Source organism: Mus pahari, chromosome 7 (assembly GCF_900095145.1).
Source record: "Mus pahari chromosome 7, PAHARI_EIJ_v1.1, whole genome shotgun sequence".
In the NCBI taxonomy this organism is placed as follows: Eukaryota; Metazoa; Chordata; class Mammalia; order Rodentia; family Muridae; genus Mus; species Mus pahari.
This window is the reverse complement of record NC_034596.1, coordinates 44,232,731-44,243,638: the sequence shown is the minus strand read 5'-3', so window position 1 is coordinate 44,243,638 and position 10,908 is coordinate 44,232,731. Positions and strand designations below refer to the sequence as shown.

Below are 10,908 nucleotides of genomic sequence, written 5' to 3'. Positions count from 1 at the left end.
AAGGAACTGTGGAAGTGAGACCCAGAGGGGGGCAACAGTCGAACTGTAAAGAAACAAAAGTATTAAAAAAAAAAAAAAAAAAAAAAAGAACTGGGCCATTATACTTGTGACTAATAGAGTCAAAATTATTTTTCATTAATGAGAGAAAAATATCACTGTAAAAACTAATATACCAGAATATGCCAGACAGTTTTGATTTTAGGGGTATAAAAATGAAACATGAAATTATAGGTAGCTATCAGAAGCATGATTGTGGAAGATTTCCCTGAGGAGCTATGCTAAGCTAAAGCTTAAGGGATAAACAGGATGTGTGTGCGTATGCGTGTGTTTAGCTGGGATGATGACATAGGTACAGCAGAAGAACTGAGCTCCTAAGACAGAGAACAGCAGGAAACAAATCCTAAGTGAGAGCATCCTGACATGTTCCAGTAACTAAAAAAGCCCTGAGTCCCTGGAGAGGAGTAAATGGTGGGGAAGGTCATTTGCGATGAGGACAGAGCAGAGGTGAGCCAAGTCCTGGTGGACGTGAAAGTCTCAGTGGAGTCCAAATCATCCTCTAGCTGGCGAGTAGACTCTTGGTTTTTAAAAGGTAAATTACACATGATCTACATGTTGGAAAGCTAGGAGTGGAGGATAAGTAATAAGAGGGTGGAATGAGTAATTAGAGCTTCTCAATGGACTTGAGAGAGAGTGATGGTTTAGATTATAAGGAAGTATTCATAGACAGTGAGTTCAATCATAATACATTTTTATATTTACAACCATAGGGGCTACAGGAAGATTATTCTGGAAAGATAGTAACAGCGAGAACATCAAGGAAGAAAGTGTTTGTATAAGGAAGCCGTAACTAACTGAGCCTGCTGTGTGGGAAGAAAATGCAAATGCCTACGTTTTGTTCCATTTGCCATTTTTCTGGTTATTCTAAATTACAGTATCCCTTCCATCATGCCTGGATGACTGAAAACTTTAGTATTGAACATATTCTCGGCCTCTATAACTTTTTTTAATGTACTTTAAAATAGAAATTGCTCTGAGGAGATTTAGAAGTTTAGAAACAAAAGCCTTGGGTAGGACTGGGCTTTGAAAGGATTGTGAAGAAGGAGTCTAGTGCAGGTGGCTAATGGCATTGCGACTTGCATCATGCGTTACTATGGAAAGAAGGGCTCTTAAAATTCTAGTCCACATCATTGTTTTTATGGCATGTGTTACCACAAGATTTTCTGTTCTTTGAAATTGTTTGGGGCCTTTAATAGGAAGGATAGTCATAAGACACTAAATACAATTTTATGCTATGTAATGATGAAGAGGAGGCTTGGCTAAGATGACCCAAAAAGGACTGAAGGACTTGAAGAGTGTAGGCTAATGAGGAAAGCAGGCAATCTGAAACTGCATGGAGAGAGGACAAGAAACCAGAGACTAAGGATCCCTTCCAAAGGAAATGTCCTCACAGAGATTCACAGCCAGTATGTGAACATGCATCCAAAGATCTGTCTTCAGCTGGATAAGAAGTTTACAGGACGATCCAGGGAGTCAGGAGGCCTGAGCCAGTGGAGAATAGTGTGATCAGGTGACTAGTTGACTGCACAATGTGTTATGGTCAAGTAATATCTAAAAGCTAGAGTTCCTTCAGGTAAGAATGCACTTCAATGATTATGAATAAAAGAAACAAAAGCTTCTATGTAAAAAGATAAAATGGAATATGAAAATACATGAGCACAGTTTGATAATGCGTGGATAATTTTAAAGACTGTTATGTATAAGTCATTTAATTTTAGTCTGTGGTCTATAAGAACTATTCTGCAGTGCAGGCAAGTATTTACAGATGCATAACCTCTTAACATATCACATATTTAGCCTTTAGATCTTAAGACAATCATGTTTTAATTTATAATTTCTTAATATTCAGTATTAAAGTGAAATAAGTTATCAGTCACATTCTTAAATTTTTAAATATTAAAGAATTTAAAAAGCTTCCAAACCTCATCTTGAGCCCCATGTAAAACTTTTACATATTTTATTGTGATATGCTAACCCGATGATAATAATTCAAAACAGTTAAGAATATAAGGAATAGAACAATAAAAATCTGTAGGGAAACAAAGGAGACCTTTGCCATCTTGGGTTTGGGAGTGAAATCCCAAATCTATCAATAAAAGCAGAAATACTAAGAGAAAGCAAATAGATCTGTTGATTTCATCAATATTGGACTGGGCACAAATTAAATGTGTGTTCTGTGAGTAAAGCAATAGCACAGGACAGAGGTCAACTACCCAGAACCCTCATGAGCCAGATATGCCGTCACACCTGTAAGCCCAGAGGTCCCGCAGAGAAAGCCAAGACAGAAGCTTCCAGAAAGGCCACAGAGCAGCTACCCTAATGTACGCAGATGCAAACAACAATAGATCTTGTCCCTAACAAAATGCAAAGGGAGAACTGGCACTAAATGTTATCCTCTGAGCTCTACAAGTGTGCTAAGGAATGTGCACACACATACACACTCACAAGAACAAACACATAAGAACACACACACAGACACAAAAGAAATTATTAGGGAAAAAGACAATCTTTAGGATGGGGAAAAAATAAAATTTCAGAAACATAAAGATGTCCCATGAATTATCATTGCAAAGATATGACAATTTACACACGAGCACTAGAAACATGAAAGATGCTCAGCTGCCCTGGGGAAATGCCAGTTTAACTGCCATGAGCCCTGCCCCTCCATTTATGCAGATTTTCCTTATAAAACTGAAGAATAAGTTTAAAAAGAGGTAAAAAAAATTACCATCTCCTTACACTGATACTGAAGATTCAAAATGGTGTAATTGTAGAAAGTCACTTGGAAATTCTTCCAAAATGCACAATATAAAATTACATATTACTTAGAAATCTGCTCATTTGTATATTCACAGAAGTATATGATACAGATACTCAAGTAGGTACATACTCTAGTGTTCATTACAGCATATTTACAGTATTCAAAAGATAGAAACAGAGGGTCCATATGATCTTATGAAATAAAAATGTATGTTCTCTGTGTGTAATGAAATATGCAGTCACAAGACAGAATAAAATTAGATATATATAACATCATGAATAAACGTTGAAAGCCTGCTTTTCCCTAAATTTGCTTTATCGATTCGGCTAGGCATGAATTAAATATGTGGGCACTTTGGGTAGGGTACCTCCTTGTAGGTGAGGCGAGGTGAATTGGATGACATGGAGCAGATTTGCAGATAAGATGATAACTTTGTGGAGTTGCTTCTTTCTTTACATGTTCCACAGGTTCCAGGCTTCCCATTCAAGCTTACGAGGCTTGTGAGAGAGTCTATACTCGCTGCGCCATTTTCAGCTCTGATTATTTTGATTTTAACTTTGCAAGTAAAAATTTGAAATTCTTGTATGTCTTCATGTCTTTGCCTAAGTTCTTTTTTTTCTGAAAGCCTTTTTATGGACATAGAAATAATTTACACTTACTATAGTTTATTTTGTAACCATTTCTCAAAATTTATTTTACGCATATCAGCTGAACTTACAAATCAAAAGTTTATTGACTTTATAATCTGTATATTTAAAAAAGAGCCTTATAAGTCAATTATGTTTTTTACCTTAGAGATAAAACTCAGCCTAAACATGTTGTTATTTCTAAGAAGGGCAGTTTGGGCATCTGTAGTTGGTCAGACACTTTCCTAATTATCCCATAGTCTCCATACCCCTTCTGTCCATTTGTCTTCATGCTGTGTGCTTTACTTGCTCTGAGTGTAGTATCTGTGAAAAACTCTGTGAACATCGTGCAGGCAATGAGGGAGGCTATGTGAGCACCACTACATCTTCAGCCTTCAATGTAGTGCTTGCATAGTAAGGACCTGGGAAATACTTATAAAATGAGTGAACAACACATTTGGAACCAGAACCCAGAACCGTTTCTTATTAGCAACAGGATAGTCAAGTGCTGTTAACAGAACAAACAGCATAGTGACATGAAGGTTAGGTTTGCCCAGATACACTGGTGACAGATGGTTTGGGTGAGAGAGCAGGAAGAGTAGTTATTGAGTAGATCTGGGAGAGGGGTTGAGGTTTAAGATTGGCTTCTTCCTGAGCTGAAATTACAAATTTGTATCACCATGAGTGGTCTTTGGATGTACTTCGCCCAGGGAGTGGCACTATTAGGAGGTGTGGCCCTGTTAAAGTGCCACTCTAGGGGTGGGCTTTGAGACCTTCCTCCTAACTGCATGGAAGACAATCCTCTCCTGGCTTCCTTTGGATGAAGATATAGAACTCTCAGCTCCTCCAGGGCCATGCCTGCCTGGAAGCTGTCATGGACCTGCCTTGATAATGGACTGAACCTCTGAACCTGTAAGCTGGCCCGAACTAAATGTTGTCCTTATAAGAGTTACCTTGGTATTGGAAACCCTAAGATACCACACTGTAGAGAGATCATCTTGTGTAATTTATAGATGCTTCACCTATCAGTTTAAAAACCTATGGCCTATAGCTTTGACCGGAAATAGAGGTGAGACATCTGGAGAAGAAAAGATTTCTGAAAGAGAAGGAGGGAGGGAGGGAAACCTGGAAAAGATGTGAGGAGATGAACACATTGTGCCCAAACACAGGTAACCAGCCACATGATGAAATGTAGGTTAAAATAAATGGCTTATCTTTAGTTATGATCTAGTCAGATTGTGTGTGTGTGCACACGCGCGCACAGAACAGGGGACATGGGAGGAGGGAAAGAGGGAGGGAATGTAACAGAGTTCCTTCAAGAATGCTGACTTAAGGAAGTGGTGCTTTATCAGGCCTGGTGCTAGATAATCACAACTGTTCAAATTAGGAGTGGTCCTTAGTTGCTAAATAACTAGATAATGTATGCTTCTTCTCACTGCTCCAGATATCATTCAAGTACAGTTCTTTAAATTTGAAACCATTCACATTTTCAATTGTGTTTGCTCATAATATCTTTAAGTCAAGATGTCTTATATAACAAAAAGAATCCTTATTTGCTAGTGATCAATAGATGCCTTTATATCCCTGATATAATTTTCCTTCCTACTGGTGTAGTTGGTTTTTTCAATTTTCAGTATTATCTGTAACTCTCATGTATGGCTCTTTTATTAAATTTAGTTCCAGCTATTTGGGGTATCCATTTCTCAGTACGGTGCTTTGCCCTACCTCACATCAGTGTATGGGTTTGGATTTTTCATCATATTAATATTGATGTGAAATCAAGTGAAAATGCTGATGCCTCCATGCCCATTTTCCCATTAACTGTTCATCCAATTTTTCCTTATTTGTTACTTTTGCCTAAGTTATAATTCATTAGATTTATAGAAGTGTCTTGTTCCAATTATGTTAATTTCTCTAGCCACTGAAAAGATACAAAATAAAAGGCACAGTGTACCTAGAGGTATTCCATCTTTAAAAAAGTGGCATGTGTGCTGGGTAAAGAGGAAAGGAGCCCAGTGCATATGTAGCAGCATATCCATGAGCTGCTCTAAGTGCCAAGCCCCAGATTACAGAAGCACGGAGAATATATTTTGCTGCATTTCTATGAAGACTTTGCTGTGAATGTGCTTGACAGTATACCTGCTTTTAGAAATTTATTTTTTAGTTTTCCGTATTACCTTTGAAATAAAAACTTTAAGTCATTTTCAACATCACCGTTGCTCTTTGCCATGGGTCTTTCTTGTTATCAATACATATTTTTTATAAATTCTCTCAACATATATGACATGAAGATAGAAAGGAAGCAGGAAGTGGGGAGTTGTAAGGAAGGACAGGAAAGGGTGGTCAGTCCAGTGCCATCATGAAGTCAGTCACTGTGCAGTGAAACAAGAGGCTTGTGCAGTGTGGGTTGGAAGAAGTGGTGTCCTGTACACCTGTGTTCTGCATTATGTAGGATGGGTGTGTGTTTTCCTATAGCTGATTCTCAGCTTTGTTGTCCTCTATTTCAGAGAGTAGTAAATGCTGCCATTAAGCAAATAAAATGATAAATAACTGGCAGTTTAATGTAGACACTAATGGAGCCTAAAAGCCCTTAAAGTGACAAAACCCAGCAACTTTTATGATTTATAGGCTCATTTGTGTTGCATAGTTTGGTCATATTCTTGACAGTATTCTTTTTTTTTTAACTCTCCCCTAAAAATTATGGTTTTGTGTTACCTGAGTGAAAAGGCATTAAAAGAATATAACAGAGTCTCAGCTAAGTCTCCTAATGTTAAGCACAGTTTCCTTTTGAGTCTGCTGTCTTTGCATGTTGTAAGGGGAAGACAGTAATCCAGGCAACCCCCAGTGTATATGTTGCAGCAGTAGCCTTCAGAAGGCCTTGTACTTGCTGTTGTGCAACATTGTTTTAAGACAGTCATGTTCCTTTATGGATCCGAGGGTTTCCATTTATTATCTGTTGGTCTTCACAGTCTGCCGAACCCTGGTGGCTGTGCTCAGACTTGTGTTATGTCAAATCCAAAGTCTAAGAATAACACAGATTACACAGTCTTTAGTTACCTGGTGCCAGGTTTTCTTTGGAAGTCATCACTTCGGCTAGACCGTCTTGGCATCCACACGGCACTCAGTAGTGTCTCTGCAAGCGGTGACGTAACCTGATCTGCGCTCTGTGTGGTCTGAGAACCTGAATCACATTTTGCATTAGCTGCATTGATCGGGAATCCTCCCTAGTCATTTAGTAGACAATTAATACAGTCTTGTAAAGTGCCCCCTGGGTATCCCTATAAACTAGATTGTTTTACCCTAGGACTAAAAGATGCATCAATATAGACAGGAGTAACTAAAGCTGATGAATAGAAACAGGAAAACCTAAATCCACAGATCACATTATTCTCCATCCAGCCTTAAAAAGAAGCTAAGCTCTCTTGAAATTCCTCTGAAACTGAGGAAATATATTTTCATAATTCAAATTTTTATTGATTAACATATGAAAATATAATAGATGTACTTCTATAATTATAGTCTTAATTTTGTCCAAATATATTTCTAAGAAATGACAAAGGTGTTTCGCATTGGTCCTTAAAGCAGCATTAACTCTTTGTGATTGTTTGTTTGTTTGTTTGTTTTGGACCTTAGCAGTTTTGCAATGTTGCATGTACAGAGTGGCTTGCTTTTTGAAATGCTGGGTCCAATGGGAACCGTAGTGCATGGTGCAAAGGCTCAGAAAGTACTACTTTCTGATTTGCAAGTCATGTGCTGGTTGGATTCAGTGAGGAAGTGGCTGCTATGGAAGACACACCTGCTGGGTTCAGCCTGTAAGGCATGCCCATAAAATCCCTATACTTCAGCATAGACCATCTAAATCCCATTTATATTCTGTATTTTATAATACATCATCAATACAATTGGTATCTGTTCTTGTATTCAAAAAGTTTATGATTTACCCACAAAAATGGAGCTCCTTAAAATGTGTTTTCCTAGATTCTGTCTGTTGCAGTCTCTAACTCCAAGGCCTTTCATGACAACTGCATGTGTGTGTTTATCCCCAGAAATGAGTGATGTGCTTGCATCTCTGGATCTTTGGTTCTTCTGGAACCCAAATACCTGTTTTAAACTACAAAAATAGGATTGAATTCTAAAATCATTTAAGATGAAGCAGATGTGATCATTAGTTTTATGTCAGTTGAGCATTAGACCTTCAGAGACACATGTGTTACCGTGTTTAGTAACGTTTTGCTGTCCTGTTTTCATACTTTTTCAGTGTAAAATGAAAAGGAACGTTTTCTGAAAATGAGTCTTCTGTCTGCAGGTACTACTGAGAGGGTTTGCTTGATCCAGGGAACAATTGAAGCACTGAATGCAGTTCATGGATTCATTGCAGAAAAAATTCGAGAAATGCCCCAAAATGTTGCCAAGACAGAACCAGTCAGTATCCTACAACCTCAGACCACCGTTAATCCTGATCGCATCAAACAAGTGAGTGTTTAGTTGGGAAATCAGAGAGAGCTATCCACAGTGTAGTATGAATTCCTTTCAGTGGAAACAGTTTAGCCTTAGCAGGAAGATGGTTACACGTATCTAAAATTGTCATTTAGATTTCGAAGACTTTTGGAGCCTTCAATTGGCAAATCAATATATTGATTAATTTTACATTGATTAGTGATATACGAGGAGGCACTGACATGCCTAGTATGGCTTTTTGCTAATATGGAGCTACAGGTTTTATTAATTTATGGAATTATATTTTGTTTAAAATATAAGACTTCTTAAATAAATTATGAAAAGTGGAAATGGCATTTATATTCTCAGCATTTCCAATGCCCAACTTTAGTGACATTTGTCATTCTCAGTATAGTTATTACATAGAGTCTCCTGTTTTGGTAATTTGTCTTGTTTAACATTTTATCAGCACATATGTATAAGTCATGTTGTACACCTAGTGTTCAGTTCTTTGTTATCAATCAGCTATTGCATTTGTATCACATGTGTAGTACTTATATATCTGTTATAAAGGTCCAATGTTGAATTTTAATGTATGGGATTTTCTTGTAAAGCAATTTTTTCTTGAAAGAAAAAACATTGTGAACTTTTAAGACAGAGTAATTCTTGAGATGATATAGGGAAATGGCATTGCTTGATGTTAAATTCTGCAGGTTCTTTTACTGTAAACATTTTAGCCATACATATTTAAGAATTATGTTCATAATTATTGTCTGCTTTTTTGCCCTTTTACTTAGCCACTTAATTTGTGATTTAGTTTTATTATGAACAGACTGTTATTGTAGAATAAATATATTATTATTTATCAATCAACAGAGACTTTATTTTCATTGTAATAAATTTGAAATGTAGCTGAAAGTTCTATTAATTTCATGTTTCTGAATTGAAAATATGTTAACCAGTATTATGAATCTATCATAATGTTATCAATATTTAGATAAATATAATACTAATCATCTATCATCTATCATCTAACTTTAAAATCTGTAAGTGGAAAATATATGATCAAATTAGAGACTAATATTTAATTAGCTATTAATAGTCTATTTCAAGAGTACTTCCTTATTTAAACCATAAGAAACTAGCCCTTACTCCATATAAAGATCACTAGCAAGATTCTCCATCAATGTTGAGTAGTTCAGTTTCTCCAGATCTATATCAAAGTGTCTCCCTATGGTCACATGCAGTATCCGTATACCTTAAAGCTCTACATCCTAGTATTTCTTTATTCATAATCATTTTGTTGTTTGAAGAGCTTATTTTATCCATGCTAGGAGAATAGAATATAGTCCAAAAAACATTCACTTGACAGAGATATCAGGATGTTATCAGATTGGAAATCAAGGTGTCTAGATGCAACGTCCCGGTTGACATCATGTGTGCTAGAAACATCCTGCAGGAGCACTGAAGTATCTGGTCTCTTTTCTTACTACCGTCACCCAGCCAATTGCTTCCTGCCTTTTTTTTTTTTTTTTGCTGTAACGTCTATGAAAACATTCAAACATTTAGCTGACCATTTTGATGTTTTCTTTTTAAATAGACATAGAATTATACTTTGAATAGAATAAAACTGTGTATAGAAAATAATATGAGATTCCTCAGAATTGTGTAGAAACAAATACAGTGGACCATCAAATAGTAGTTTGAATCATTAAAATTCTAGTTTTACCTATGGTTGTAGAAGTCTGACCTGCTCTCACACATGCGGGACCAATGTAGACTGATGAACCCCACCAGAATTTTAAAGCATTTGGCTGATTTTTGTTTGCCCTATTTAATTTTTATTATATTTAAGATATATTAATTTATCTAGCTTCATATACTTGTACTCATTTACATGTCTTAATATTCGTAGGATTAAAATTTATTATTAAACACTACATTTTCATGTAATCAGTGATAGAGTAACAGAGTGACTCATTGCGAGGGAGCCAGAAGCAAACGTTGATTGTGCTGAGGCAGCATATTTAACATACGCTGTCTGAGCAGTGTAAACCCCATAGCAAGTTTCTTAAAGCCATTGGAGAAATGTCTTTCTGACCTCCCACAGAGATGCATCTTGTGCTCTGTACTGCAGTTTTGCTTTACTTTTATGTGTCTAGTTCACTAATTCATTATTTAATATGAAGCCATGATCTAAATAGTTGTCAAATAATTTAAATAGCTATGATTTTATTCTCAAGGAAAAATGCCAGGTTCAATCTATAAAATAAGTATTTGTAAAGTAAGTTATTTAGTCATAGAATAGATAAAAGTGGTTTTCTTTATACTTACAAGTTAGAATTTAAATTTTTAGTATCTAAAGATATCTTGCCAAGAGTATTGCTCATAACAAGTGACATATATTTGCTTTTGCTTCAGTCCACAAAATAATTTTTTCAAGTATTAATTACAAATATTGTTCTACACAAGGTTATTTAGAGAATAAAATTGGACTTAAGAAAATGCTGGAGCCAAATATCTATCTTTAACATAAAACAGATTCAGATCAAAAATAAAATTATGAATGTTGCTAGTATTTCCATTATTACATCCTGGTTGATTGTTTGGGGTTGACAATTTTAAAGTTTTACTTTTTTAAATTGTAAGTTATAACTTGTAGCAAAAATCAAAATTCAAATGTAGTTCTCAGCAAATCAGATTTTAAAAGTGACGACTCTTCACCATGTGCTGTGGATTTCTAATCAATTATATCCTACATTTTGTTCACAGATACACATAACTAACTGAATATGTTTTATAAACCAAAATACTCTATCCAAATGCACCACTCCTTATTGACTGGTGGCATTATAAGAGTGTAATTTCCTAACTTTATATGACCCAGCACAGGGGAATGCCAGGGCCAAGAAGTGGGAGTGGGTGGGTTGGGGAGCAGGGGTGGGGGGAGGGTATAGGGAACTTTAGGGATAACATTTGAAATGTAAATAAAGAAAATATCTAATAAAATAAAATAATAAGTTAATA

The 10,908-nt window shown here is 36.1% G+C and overlaps 1 protein-coding gene across 11 annotated transcripts in view; it reads left to right on the top strand.

The window, feature by feature from the left end:
- The window catches only part of Nova1 (NOVA alternative splicing regulator 1), a 125,584-nt gene that overhangs the window by 95,489 nt on the left and 19,187 nt on the right, over positions 1–10,908 (top strand). For all 11 annotated transcript variants that reach the window (XM_029540789.1, XM_029540788.1, XM_021201545.2 and 8 more), the window contains one exon: positions 7,751–7,917. In XM_029540789.1, coding sequence (XP_029396649.1) covers positions 7,751–7,917 — 167 coding nt within the window. The remainder of the gene's footprint in view (positions 1–7,750; positions 7,918–10,908) is intronic.